Source organism: Phacochoerus africanus, chromosome 4 (assembly GCF_016906955.1).
Source record: "Phacochoerus africanus isolate WHEZ1 chromosome 4, ROS_Pafr_v1, whole genome shotgun sequence".
In the NCBI taxonomy this organism is placed as follows: Eukaryota; Metazoa; Chordata; class Mammalia; order Artiodactyla; family Suidae; genus Phacochoerus; species Phacochoerus africanus.
Genome location: NC_062547.1, coordinates 36,502,334 through 36,517,502, shown reverse-complemented (window position 1 = coordinate 36,517,502; position 15,169 = coordinate 36,502,334). Strand labels below are relative to the sequence as shown.

Genomic DNA, 15,169 nt, shown 5'->3' with positions numbered 1-15,169 from the left:
ATCCTTTCCCAAATCCTTTTTTCCTTATATCAAAATCCAATTATATAAAACAGTCCTCAAATCTAGTTTCTAGCCTCAGTTCCTCCATTACACTGCTTAAAATTCTTTTGAACAAGATAAATTTCATTCTTACATACATTATTTTGTAATTTTTATTATTATATTCTTATTTTATAAATAGTCTATGATATTTCAGGGAAAAAAATTAAATAGAAAGCAAATTAAAAAAAAAAAAAAAACAACCTCACATACTTTATCTCCTAAAGTTTGCTTAGTATATACTCATTTTAATACATTTTCATAGAACAGGATGATATTGGATATGATGTAAATAAATTTATATTGACAATGTATGGTATTTCCATTGTGGTGCATCAGATCCCTTGAGGATCCAGCATTGTCACTGCAGTGGCTCAGCTTGCAGGTCCTATCCCTGGCCCAGGAACTTCCACATGTAGCAGATACAGCCAAAAAACAAAATGAAACAAAAACAAGGTATGAACAATTTCCATGTCATAAGGCATATTTTGAAATGTACATAACACTTATCTAATGTGGACATAACACTTACCTATGTGTTTATCTGAGTTGTGTACATAATAATAAACACACATAAGTCCACCAGCCAACATAAAAGCATGTTTGGAGCATTATCAATATTACTGACATTAGTTGTGTATTCGTGCACAATTCCCATCCTAAATTTTTCCTGTTTGTAATTCCCAAGTTCTATATGTATGGGTGTGTGTGTTTTAGCCTATATACATTTATCTCTATGCAATATAGCTAGTTACAATATTTTTGAATTTTATAAAAAATATATATGCTTCTCTTTCTGTAACTAGCTTTTCATCATTTAATATTTATTTCTAGGATGGACCCATATTTATTGCTTGCAGCTGTAGCTTAATTTTCATTACTCAATTGAATTATGAGATAATCCTGTAATTTATTTCTTCATTCTTTGATTGATGAACATTTGGGTTAATTCAGTTTCTGTGCTTGTGAGGAATGAAGTTATGAACATTGCTTCATATCTCTTGGCAAAGCCACATATAAGACAGCCTAGAGTAAGTAACTAGATGAGGAATTGCAGGATCAAAGGCCATGTGCCTATAAGCATTACGGGATATAGAAAAAACTGTTTTCCAAACATGAATGTTTGAAATTTATTTCCTACATATAATGAAGATGCATTACTATTTTTCCATTCCACATTCTCACCAAACTTGGCGTTATAAGCAAAAAGTTTTGCTTATCTAATATAAAACAGTAAGTAGCTCACTAGGGTCTTAATTTGCATTTTCTTGATTACCAATGAGGTAAAGCCATCTTTTCCTAGTTTAATACAATTTTTTCCCATCATAAGACATGACTATACCTTTCCCATTTTTATTTAAATTTTGTCAATTACTGATTTATAAAGATCATTTATATGTTCTGAATACCAATCTTTTAATATATAAATAAGTATTCGTGGTTTGTGTGTGGTGAGTTTTTTTTTTCTTTTTTTGTTATCTTTTTTCACATCTTTCTATAAAAAGTACTGAATTTTCATGCAATCAATTTATTTTATAATTTATGCTTATTTCCTTTTTAATTAAAAAAATTCCTACCCTGAAGTCATAAAACTGTTCCCCTGTGGCTCAGATCCAGTGCTGCTTTGGCATAGGATGTAGCTACAGCTCCAGTTCAACCCCTGGCCCAAGAACTTGCATATGCCACAGGTATACCCATAAAAAGAATAAAACAAAAAACAAAACCTGTTATTCTTTATTTCTTCCAAGTATTTTATGGATTATTTTTGCTACATTACTGAATCCATGTAGAATTGTTTTAGGGCATAGTGTGATCTTATAATAGCATGAATGTTGATTTTTCTCAATAACTGCCATATAGTGCACATTTCTCCACTTACTTAAAATCTCTCATTCTGCTAGGTAATATCTGGTTTCCTTATTTTTCCCTTCAGTAGGTTTTGCAAAATGATATTTTTCTAGAAATTTTCCAAGTAAATGGTTTAAATGTGTTGACTTTAGAATGTTTACAGTATTATCCTTATATCTCTGCTGTAAATATAAGTATATAAAATTTCTCATTTTGAATCATTCATTTGTGCCTCTCAATATTTCTTGAAATTAATCTATTTCATTAATATTTTGAAAGAATCACCTTTTTTTCCCCTGCTTATCCTTTCTATTCTGGCTTCGTTTTGTACTTCCATGACTGTTTATCCTTTCTTTATTATCAGGATTTTTCTTCTTTATTTCATTTACTTGTGAACTTTTTTGAGTATTTTAGACTTTTCTTGTTTTAATATAAGTAATTTGAAATTACATATTTTCCTAAAAAGGATTACTTTAGCTTAAATTCCAAGCATTTAAAATATGACATTTTTATTTGAAATTCAACTTAACATTTTTAAATGCACCAATTTTCTCTTAAATGTATGACTTATTTATAAATGTATTTTTAAATACAATGCTCAATTTTATTAGGTTACATGGCAAAAGCAAATTAAGGTTGTAGATAGAGGTAAAGTTGTTAATCACCTAACCCTGTAGGTAAATGACCTGGAATTACATGGATGGGCCCAAAATAAAGAAAAGGGACCTTAAAAGGAGGCCAAAAGAGCAGGAGGAAGTTGTGACTGTGAAAGACACAGAGAAATACAAAGTTGATGAGTCTGAAGACAAGAGGATGAGAGTTTATGAGCTGAAAGGCATGAATGGGCTCTAGCAGCTGAAAAAGGCAAGGGATTGTATTTTTCTCTAGAGCTTCCTGAAAGGAACATAGTTCTGCCAAAACCCTGATTTTTAATCCATTAAGACTATGTCAGATTCTAATCAATAGAAATTTATGATAATAAATGTGTGTTGTTTTTTGCCACTAGTGTGTTGCATTTCATTATAGCAGCAGTAGGGAACACAAACACTGATAGTGCACCACATTTAGTAATGTTATAACTGGGACAAAGGAGTAATCACTGTTTTTTTGTTTGTTTTTTGTTTTTGTTTTTAGGGCTGCACTTGAGGCATATGGAGGTTCCCAGGCTAGGGGTCAAATCGGAGCTACAGCTGTTGGCCTACGCTACAGCCATAGCAACGCAGGATCTGAGCTGAGTCTGTGATCACAGTTCACGGCAATGCCAGATTCTTAACCCACTGAGCCAGGCCAGGAATCGAACCCACATCCTCATGGATCCTAGTTGGGTTCATTAACCACTTAGCCATAAAGGGAACTCCCATATATTTTACTTTTCTTGACATGAAGATATATCAGCAAATTGGCATATAACTTAATACCTAATGCCCTAGAATGCCATCAAATGTTGTTGCATCTTTTCTCACTCTCTTAGAATCATGGAGATATTATCATATTTGCCTCAATCTTCAGTAGGTATTTGTGAAAGAAGGAGTGCGTGAGCTGGGTTCAATGGCTTTGGTAGAATCTATGATTACAGGAGACAGGGAAGAAAACAAATTGCCATAGAGGGTGCATATTGAACAAAGGCACAAAGAATGGCATGTGATTTATTCAAAAGCACAGAATTTTATGAGGTTTCTACAAGGGAGTCCTAGCAAACAAAGTCATTTTTTATAATTGTGATGGTGCTTATTTATGGTATTAATTACAGACAGTTTCTGCTCACATTAGACCGAATGGAGATTTGAGCAAAGATTTGTTTTTGTTAAGAATCCGGTTAGCTATTTAGTTTCTAGGGAATAATTTGTTGGCTTTCATTTAGAAATAACTCTGTTACGCAGAATCCCACAAGAAGGCTTGTTTTCCCTCTTAGCCATCATCTAAATTTGGCAAACAATTTAAGACTGAAGAACTGGGGAGAAACAGAATGCCAGGGGCCTTTGGGCTTTCAAGGTAAAGCTGTTGTTCAGGAAAAACCAAAGAGTGGGAAATAAAGGAGTAACCAAGGACAAATGGTGCATGTGTTTTCTGCTGAAGCATAAAACAAGGACTTCAATAGAATTAGCATAAAACCAGGAGGACATGAACTCAGGCGTGAAAACTGTCTATTAATTAATAATATATCTGTTATATATATATATATATATATCACTAAATTGGCATAAGATTAAATATATATATTTAAATATAACTATATATTTTAAATACAACTCTCTATATAGTAGCACATTATCTTAGGTAGAGCAAAGAGAAAGAATTGTCCTTTTAACTATTTGTTTGACACCTGGGCCATCTACCCCCAAAATATTTTAGTCATAATTACAGACAATTTTTCCAATCACTATCCTTGTCTCATTTTATATACGTGAATTAAAGTAATGACTGGTAAGATTATGGCTGAATGATAAGCTTACCATCCCTCCTTATGACTTGATCTCTCAACAACCTATAAATATGTAAAGAAACCAGAGATTTTTGCTAGACCAAAGTTAATGATGAAAAAAATAAAATGGTATATTTGGCAAATTTATTTTAATAAATCACATATGAGTATTTGTATTCTTCAAGTAGAACATAATTTTGCATTCATTTTTTTAAAATTTTCTTAAAGTAGTTACTTACTTGGCCACAAAATAAGCCTTAATGAAGTTCAAGTATGTTTGAGAAAACTAGACTCTAAGGCCAAGAATACTCTGTAGAGGTCCTCCTTCTTTTTCACCAGTATCTTGCAATACAGAAACTAGACCATTGTGGAAAGTTATTCTATAGTTTGAGGGTATAATGGGGGCTTATAGGAAATGATGAAAAATTCTGTCAACCACTGTCACATCTAGTAAAGAGGTATTAAATTGTAGGTGGAAGAACAAGGAAATTGGAATCTCACAGCTTGGGTTAAATCACTAGTTCTGTTCTCTAAAAGCTATTTGATTTTGGTGACCTAGGAAACCTCTCAGAATCTTAGTTTCTTTACTCAAAAGATGGAACCTCACAGCATTTAGTTGAGACCTCATCTGAGGAGTTGTGTGATGTTTCTATTTTAAATAATGTCAATCATCTTCCTTTAGTCAGCCTTGATGCTAGTTGTGAGACATTATAGAGATGAAAGAGGTATTATACTTGCCTTTTAAAAGTTCATGATTTCATTTATTGGTCAAGATTTCTGGGAATTAAGTCAACAAAAGAAAATAACAGTTTAAATCTCTTCATTCATCTTTACTCTCCTCATTACAAGGGAGATATGGCCCCCTTCATCTATTTCTCCCATCCCCCAAACCTCTACCTCTGGCAACCACCAATCTGTTCTGTGTAACTATGAGCTTGTTTCTTTTTATGTGTTTTGTTTTTCTTTTAAATGAGATCATACAGTATTTGTCTTTCTTTGTCTGACTTATTTCACTTACCATAATACCCAAGATCCAGCAACATTATCCCAAAGAGCAAAATTTCATTTTTTTCATGGCTGGATATAATATTCCATTGTGTAAATATTATACCATATTTTCTTTATTCATTCATCCACTGAATGAATGTATGCTTAGATTGTTTTCATATCGTGGCTGTTGCAAATAATGCTGCAGTGAACATGGAAGCTGCATGAATCTTTTTGAGTTAGTGTTTTTATTTTCTTTGGATGAATACCCAAAATTGGAATTGCTGTATCATATGGCGGTTCTATTTTTAATTGTTTTAGAAACCTCTATGTTGTTTTCTGTAGTGGCTACACCAATTTTAAATTCTCACCAAGAGTGCACAAGGGTCTCCTTTTTCCACACCTTCCCCTAAATTTGTGATTTGTTGTCTTTTTGATAATAGCCATTATGTATGAGGTGCTATCTCATTATCTCATTATGTTTTTGTTTCTTTGTTTGTTTTTAAATGGGTATGAGGTGCTATCTCACTATCTCATTATGTTTTTGTTTCTTTCTTTGTATTTAAATGGCCCCATCCACAGCATATGGAAGTTCCCAGGCCAGGTATTGGATCCAAGCCACAGTTGCAGTCCAGGCCACAGCTATGGCAAGGCCTGATCCTATAACCCACTGCCCTGGGTTGGAGATAAATCTCAGGCTTCCACAGCAACCCAGGCCACTGAAATCAGATTCTTAACCCACTGTATCACAGCAGGAACTCCTCATTGTGGTTTTGATTTGCACTTCCCTGATAATTAGTTATGTTGAGCATCTTTTCTCATACATGTTGATCACCTGTATGTCTTCTTTGGGAAATGTGTATTCACGTCTTTGGCCCATATTTTAATGAGATTGTTTTTTTTTGTTTTTTTTTTTTTTTTGCTATTGAGTTGCATGAGTTCTTTATATATTTTATTTATTAGCCCTTTATCAGTATGTGATTTGCAAATATTTTCTCCCATTCATTAGGCTGCATTTTCATGTTGTCCATGTTTTCCTTTGTTACACAGAAACTTTTTTTGTTTGATGTAGTCCCACTTATTTATTTTTGCTTTTGTTGCCTTTGCTTTGGTGTCAGATCCAAACTATCATCACCAAGGAGTTCCTGTCGTGGCTCAGTGGTTAGCAAATCCAACTAGGATCCATGAGGTTGCGAGTTGGATCCCTGGCCTTGCTCGGTGCGTTAAGGATCTGGCGTTGCCATGAGCTGTGGTGTAGGTTGCAGATGTGGCTCGGATCCTGCGTTGCTGTGGCTCTGGTGTAGGTCAGCAGCTACAGCTCCGATTGGACCCCTAGCCTGGGAACCTCCATGTGCCACAGGAGCAGCCCTAGAAATGGCAGAAAGACAAAAAAAAGAGACAAACTATCATCACCAAGATCTATGTCAGGGAGTCTACCACCTAAATGTACTTTTGGGAATTTTATGCTCTCAGGTCATACATTCAAGTCTTTAATCCATTTTGAGTTAATTTTTGTGTATGATGAAAGATAGTGATCCAGTTTCATTCCTTTGCATTTCACTTCTCCCAACATTATTTATTCAAGAAATTGTCCTTTCCCAATTGTATATTCTTGACATATTTGTCATAAATTAATTGGCCAAATATATGTGCATTTATTTCTGAGCTCTCTATTCTAATCCACTGATATAATGTGTTCATTTTTGAGCCAATACCATATTGTTTTGATTACTATAGCTTTGTAACATACAATTGACCCTTGTATAATATGGCAGTTTAGTTCACACCTACTACCAAGCATTTGAAAATCTGAGTACAGTTGTTCCTTCGTATCTGTAGGGGATTGGTTCCAGGACCCACCAAAGACAAAATCCCCAGCTGCTTAAGTTCCATAGTTGTCCCTCCATATAAGCAATTCCTTATCTGTAGATTCAATGAAGGATCATGTACTACCATATTTATTGTTAAAAAAATCTACATTTAATTGGATCTGCACAGTTCAAAGCTGTGTTATTCAAAGGCCAACTGTAGCTTGAAATTGAAGTACGATACCTCCTTTCTCAAGATTCCTTTGTCTATTCAGGTTCATTCGTGGTTCTATATAAATTTTAGGACTTTGTTTTATTTCTTTAAAACTATCTTAGAATTTTCAGAGTTCCCATCGTGGCTCAGTGGTTAACAAACCCAACTAGGAACCATGAGGTTGAGGGTACAATCCCTAGCCTCACTCAGTGGGTTAAGGATCCGGCATTGCCATGAGCTGTGGTGTAGGTTTCAGACATGGCTTGGATCCTGCACTGCTGTGGCTGTGGCTTAGGCCAGCAACTACAGCTCCAATTTCAAACCCCTAGCCTGGGAACCTCCATATGCCATGGGTGTGGCCCTGAAAAAGACAAAAAAAGACCAAAAAAAAAACTTAAACTTTTCATATGGCTTCCAATTAATCTGTAGATTGCTTTGGGGAGTATAAGCATTTTAACAATATTAATTCCTCAAATCCATGGACACAGAATATCTTTCCATTTAATTGTCTCCTGCAGTTTCTTTTATTACTGTCTTATATACAGTATACAGGTCTTTTTCCTTGTTTACATTTATTCTAGGTGTTTTATTATTTTTGATGCAGTAGTAAATAAGATAATTTTCTTAATTTCTGTTTTTAATAGTTTGTTATTAGTATATAGAAACAATAAAACTTTATATTTTTTATATTACAACTTTACTTAATTTATTAGTTCTAATAGTTTTTGAGTCTTTAGGAATTTCTGTATTTAATACTGTCTACAAACAGTGACATTTTTACATCTTCCATGCCAATTTTGTTGCCTTTTATTTTTGTTGTTCTGTTTCTACCAAATCTCTCTGGCTAGGACTTCCAATACCATGGTGAACAAAAGTGATGAGAGTGGACATCCTTGTCCGTTCCTGATCTCAGAGGAAATATTTTCAGCTTTTCACCATTGAATATGATATTATCCATGAGCTTGACACATATGACTTTTATTGTGTTGATATATAGTCCCTCTATGCCCACATGAAACATTTCATCATGAATGTAATTGCATTTTTCATGTACATTTCCAATCTATTGAAATGATCATATGATTTTATCCTTCACTTTATTAATGTTGTATATCACACTGATTTGTGAATGTTGAATCATCCTTGCATGCCTAGAGTAAATCCCAGTTTTTCATGATACTAGATAATTTTAAAAAATATTTTCAAAATTTTTGGCTGTGCCTATGGCATATGGAAGTTCTCAGGACAAGGACTGAACCCAAGCCAAAGCAGTGACCCAAGCTGTTGCAATGGGCAATGGAAATGCTAGATCCTTAACCCACTGCATGATAAAAGAATTCCATAGATACTTTTAGTGTAATGTTGAATTGGTTTACTAGTATTATTGAGAACTTTGCCTATAATTTTTTTGTGGTATTAGGGTAATGCTTATAAAAGTATAAAATAGCATTATACTTATTCTATTTCTTGGAAGAGTTTGAGAAGAATTGATATTAATTAATTAATTTTACTTTAATTGTTTGGTAGAATTCACCAGTTAATCCATGTAGTCCCAGATTGTGGACATCAAGACAATGGTATATTAGTAAAAACAAAAATGTTATGAGCTGTCCAGCCATAGAAAGACATGGATGGACCTCAAATGCAAATCAGTAAAGAGAGAAGCCTATATGAAATGGCTACATACTGTATGATTCCATTCATATTCTAGAAAAGGAAAAACTACAGAGAAAATTTAAAAATTCCTTTGTTTTCCAGAGATGAGGAAGGTATGAATGAATAGGAAAAGAATAGAGGATTTTTAGGGCAGTGAAAATACTATGTATGCAACATAATGATAGATATATGTTACTATACAAATATCCAAACCTGTAGAATTTCACCCAAGAGTGAAGCCAAAATATAAACTATAGATATTGGGTGATTATGTATGTTAATGCATATTCATCCTTAATAACATTTGCACCCTCTGGTGAGTGACGTTGATAACAGGGGAGGCTACACATGTGTGAAAGCTAGGGATTTATGGACAATCTCTGTACGTTCCTATTAATTTTGTTGTGAACCTAAAACTACCCTAAAAAACAAATAAGAGAAGCAAAAAAATATACTGCAGTTTCAGTGTTCCTGACCTAATTTAGCAGGGTAATGGAAAACAGTGGCCCTCCAAAGTTATATACATCATTGTCTGAAGCCCTAATTGATGCATGTGCTATTTCAGACAACGATTTCACATTTCTTCATCTCCAAAATACACGATCTTTCCGCCAAAGTGAGTTTTGATTTTTCTTTAACTTGTTGGAGTCAATAAGGCTTCCTTCTACAAGGAGCCATTTTACTGATTGCAAATGCCTACATTAAAATTGCATGTATTATGTTTAGTGCAACCATGTTAGGATGGTGGAAGAAATTATGAACAGTTAATGAAGAGCTAACAGGATCTCTTAGATATAAAGAACCCTGTTTTTAATCTTTGATCTCAGTTTCAAACACACTACTGTTACTGAGTGGATGAACAATAAATGTTTGCTGACTCATATTGCTGGAAATAATTCATATTGCCACATTTGGGGAAGATTTGTCTAATAACCATAAATACGACCATTCCTCTTGATTCAATACTGATCTTTAATTTTTATTTTCTTTTTATCCTGAGAAATATATCTAAAATGTTGAAAAGAAAATACAAGTAAAAAAAGGAAAATACAGTAAACGAAAAGTATTAAGTATAAAATATGTACTAGCATCTAATGATGAAATGATGAATAAAGCATTTCCCAGGCTATGAGGGGAGTCCAGTGTTTAAAACAAGAAGTAGGGTAATATGAGTTATCATGCAAGCTGCAATCAAGCAAGAAGGTTGGTGTTCTTCACTATATTATCTATATAGTTTAAAATTCAAACCCACCAAAATCTTTAACCTTCATATACAGCTTTGGAGTTCCCTGGTGGCTCAGTGGGTTAAGGATCTGGCACTGTCATGCTTCTGGCTTGGATCGAGGCTGTGGCACAGGTTTAATCCCTGGCCCAGGAACTTCTGCATGCCATGGGCATGAACTGACTAATATTGCTGGAAATAATTTACATCTTTGCAAGTCTATTCTATGAAATAATATCTAGACAAGTAAAGGATAGATATACCCTTAAAAAGATAAAACATATTTTATATATGCAAAAACAGAATTTAAAATGGCATGGCACTCTAATTGTGACTATGTGAAATATCCACACATGAAAATATCGAAAATCTGAAGATTAGAATGCAACATTGAGAAATAAAAGTAGTTACTTCTAGAATAATGGATGAATGAGTTTTATATTTCAATTTCCTTTAGATGGTACATGAAATTTACAAGGGTATGTTGGAATTATTTATCCAGTGATTTGGTTATTTGACAGAGACAAAATACACTGAATTTCTCCTTGCCTTTTAATGTGATTACTCTATTTTTCAGGTTTTTTTCATTTGTCCTTCTTGCCATGAATGCAGGAGGGAGACCTCTTTCACTGTTACTGTTTGTTTATTCCCCGTGTTCTTTTTAACCTACTTCTTCAAACTATTAGTTGCTTATGGGAAGACAAGTGGTAGATGTCCAGTAGATTTTAGGTGAATTGAATGACTATTTTAATTCATATTAATATTATTAACACTGCTATTTAATATCACCTATCTATTTGAGTCCCAAGTATTTTAACAGTACAGAATTCACCCTCCTTGCTATAAACTTAGCTCTATTTCTGTAGAATTTTCTGTTTTGTAGGCTATAATCTTTCCTCTCAACATATGATCACTGCCCAGTCTCTTTGATTGCCAGATTAATCCTCCAGTATAGCCTTTTTAGCCATGGACTTGGTTACTTTTTATTGCTCCTTTCTTGGTTTTCCCACCCTAGTTCTCTTCTGTTTCATTTTTGCCTATACACTGGTGCTGCATCACACTGACAGGGCCTCTAGCCATGCACACACCTGCTTTAAACAGTGAACTTCCATTTTGCAGCTAAATTAAGTACAAACTCTGTAACTCAACTTTAGGACCTGCTCTCAACTTTGTGGCATTTTTCTCATGATTGCTGTACTTCTAATCCAACGGGCCTCTACCCTCTAAACCAACAGGCCAACAACCCACTCTTCTCAGCATATATTTTTTTATATTGTTTCCTTCACTTGGAATGCTTTTCTTCATTGTTACCCTAATTATTCAGAGGCCCATTTTTAAAAGTATCCTTTCCATCATGCCTTTTCTTATCATCCCAAATGGATTTGACTTCCAGTCCTATAAAATATATACAACTCTGCTTGTTTCCCTTTTTGTTAAGGTGCTTTATATTTGAGCTGTTTATGTGAATATCAATTAGGTCCTGTAAACTCTATGATGATAAAAACAATGCCTTTCTCATCATATATCCACCAATGATATCTAACACAGAATCCGGGCTTATTCAAAGATATTTTGCTTTTCTGTTTAATTTTCTTATTTCCAAGGAAGATTTATAGGGAGATCAGAATATTGGGTCTTAAACAAGGAAAAAAAGGAGAGAAAGAGAGGAAGAGAAAAAAAGACACTTAGTGCTTTCTAGATCTCACACAACTAAGTTAAACATCTTTGAGTATAATGAAAAAGAATTTTAATTAATTTATTCAATAAATTATTATTTATTATTGTACTTACTTAAAACCCACCATTTGAGTAACTTAATGTAGGAACTATTTTAGTCAACTAATATGCTTTATTTTCTACTGTTTCTCTAAGATACTATAAGCTTTCTTAATTTTTTTATATTTACTATCCTACTAGTATTAAGTATCTTTGGTTTTATTTTTATAAAAATATTATTTTTGTAAGAAAATTCATGGAGTTCCCGTCATGGTGTGATAGTTAACGAATCTGACTAGGAACCATGAGGTTGCAGGTTTGATCCCTGGCCTTGCTCAGTGGGTTAAGGATCCGGCATTGCCATGAGCTGTGGTGTAGATTGCAGATGCAGCTCAGATTCCGCGTTGCTGTGGCTCTGGTGTAGGCCATTGGCTACAGCTCCAATTAGACCCCTAGTCTGGGAACCTCCTTATGCCGTGGGAGCAGCTCAAGAAAACGCAAAAAGACAAAAAGACAAAAAAAAAATTATCCTGCTGGGGAATGTAACTGCCTGTGGAAAACCAGGTCAGTGCTATGTAAAAAGCAGTGCAAGGAAACCATGAGTGGTTTGAATATTTTGACCAGACTGTGTTTTAATCTTCCCAGACCACTAGTGGCTAGAATTATCTTTTCTTCCTCTCCTGTGATCCACTGAAATCAAAGTTTTAGATTCACTGAGTTTAGTTTTTGTCTGTCTTACAACAGTATTGTCATAGATTGATGAGCATAACAGTCTGTTCAAATCAGCTCTGCCCAAGAAATACATATTTGAGTGGATAATCTTAGATAACCTGTAGGGATATTTACATATCATACTGATGGCATACTCTTCCCTGGCCAGAGAAGGGAAATATTAATTAATACTTAATCATTAATTTAATTTAACATTCCTAAAAAAAGATGAATTTTAGAATAATATTTAGGGTTTCTGGAGGTATAAAACAGCACTTGATTAGTTAGTGAACCATTAGAGTGAATATAATTCTCTTCATAAATTACAGTGAGATGTTAGAAAACAACTTATTTCTTATTTTAAAAAAATGAGATGTGTACTTACTATTTCCTAGATACTCTGGGTGTTAAAATAAAGACAAAAGACAGCTAGTCCTTCTAGCTATTTGAAGAACCCAGATCCTTAAAATAAAAGCTTATTATGCAAGAAATAAAAAAAATTTCAGTGGGAAAATAATCCCAGTGGACATCACTAATGCAACAATGAGTATAAATTATTTTAATTAGTTTCATAGGTAATATTTTTGGTATAGTTTTTAAGGTCTCTAGGAAAATAAACAAATTTACATTTTATTCTTTTTTTTATTGTGATGTTGCCATTGTATCATGTTTTACAATAGTCCTAGGATCTCTTTGTTGAACCTATGCCTCCTTTTTTTTAATGTTCTCTCTCTCTTTCTCTCTCTCAAGATTCTACAGCTCACTCCTGAAAACACTGAGAAATCTCAAGTTGAGACTACAAAGGAAGAAAATCAGAGTACCCCTGAGTGTGATACCCAAACTGTAAGATTAACCTAAAGTGTTTTTAACAACATTCAACATGATAACAAGGACATAAGTGTTTTTACAATCCTAGTTCATGCCACTATGAAACTTTCTCTTTATATGCAATATCTATTGTTTAAACATTGTACTTTAAAATTTGAAAAATAAGATATTCTTTAGATGTGAATCAGGTAGGTATTCCACTATGAAATATAATCAATTAGGGGTACTAGGAACTTGAGTTTTCAGAAAGGTAAGGGGTCATTCCCAAAATTGTATGACAGAAAAGTCTTTTTTTTTTAAGATAAAAAGATGGATCATTTATTGTAGTGTTAGGACTCTGGGATACATATGTGGAAAAACAATTAAATTTAATCTATCTTTCATACTTGTACCAAAATGAATTCTAAAATAGTCAAAGATTTAATGTAAAAACTGAAATTCTTCACAATTAGAATAAATCACTTTTTTTTTCCCACTGTACAGCAAGGGGATCAAGTTATTCTTACATGTATACATTTTTTCCCCCACCCTTTGTTCTGTTGCAATATGAGTATCTAGACATAGTTCTCAATGCTACTCAGCAGGATCTCCTTGTAAATCTATTCTAAGTTGTGTCTGATAACCCCAAGCTCCCGATCCCTCCCACTCCCTCCCTCTCCTATCAGGCAGCCACAAGTCTATTTTCCAAGTCCATGATTTTCTTTTCTGTGGAGATGTTCATTTGTGCTGGATATTAGATTCCAGTTATAGGTGATATCATATGGTATTTGTCTTTGTCTTTCTGACTCATTTCACTCAGGATGAGATTCTCCAGTTCCATCCATGTTGCTGCAAATGGTATTATGTCATTCTTTTTTATGGTTGAGTAGTATTCCATTGTGTATATATACCACATCTTCCGAATCCATTCATCTGTTGATGGACGTTTAGGTTGTTTCCATGTCCTGGCTATTGTGAATAGCGCAATAATGAACATGTGGCTGCATGTGTCTCTTTTAAGTAGAGTTTTGACAGAAAAGTCTTAAAATATTAAAAGCAAACACAAACAAATGAAATCCCAAAGAATGTGATTCAATTGTATTCTCATAAAAGAAATAAACCCAGCATAATATAGACATTGCATTAGAGGAAGAGAGATCCTTACCCTTCAAATGATAATATGGAACTTGTGATACATGCTTTCGTTTTAGCTCTATAATAAGTGTAATGAAATTTAAATTCTGGAGCTTTTGCATAATTATAGATCTATCATGTCTGGACTTGAGAAACAGCAAATGACAACAATTGAATTTAATGGATTCAAAGTTTGGCTTCAACCTAGTTGACAAAATAAATAGTGTCTACTGAAACTATTTATGATTAAAAAAAAATCAGGTGATAGCGAAGGAAATAAGGCAGAATAGAAATGTAAGTTAAACAAATCAGCCTCTTTTTCCTCTATTGGCTGCCAAAGTGAATTTAGAAATATAAATTTCTCAATTGTTTTGCCTTCACAACTTTGTATATTGAAACATGTACCCAAACCATACAATTTAGTACATAATAAGGTTAATGAAAAGTGGAAATATAATGTTCTTTAATTTACTTCCAAGGGAGAGGGAGTAATAAAGATTTGGAATTGGAAGGAACATTTTTGGTATAGTTTGAAGAACAAAGAGATCTCTGACAGTGTGAGTAAAGTTTCAAAGATAGGAAAACATCAGAATAATATGAATAGA

The 15,169-nt window shown here is 33.7% G+C and overlaps 1 protein-coding gene across 1 annotated transcript in view; it reads left to right on the top strand.

Annotated features, from left to right (window-relative positions):
• The window catches only part of LUZP2 (leucine zipper protein 2), a 522,759-nt gene that overhangs the window by 459,093 nt on the left and 48,497 nt on the right, over window positions 1-15,169 (top strand). Inside the window, exon 10 of the mRNA XM_047774274.1 lies at window positions 13,374-13,466. Coding sequence (XP_047630230.1) covers window positions 13,374-13,466 — 93 coding nt within the window. The remainder of the gene's footprint in view (window positions 1-13,373; window positions 13,467-15,169) is intronic.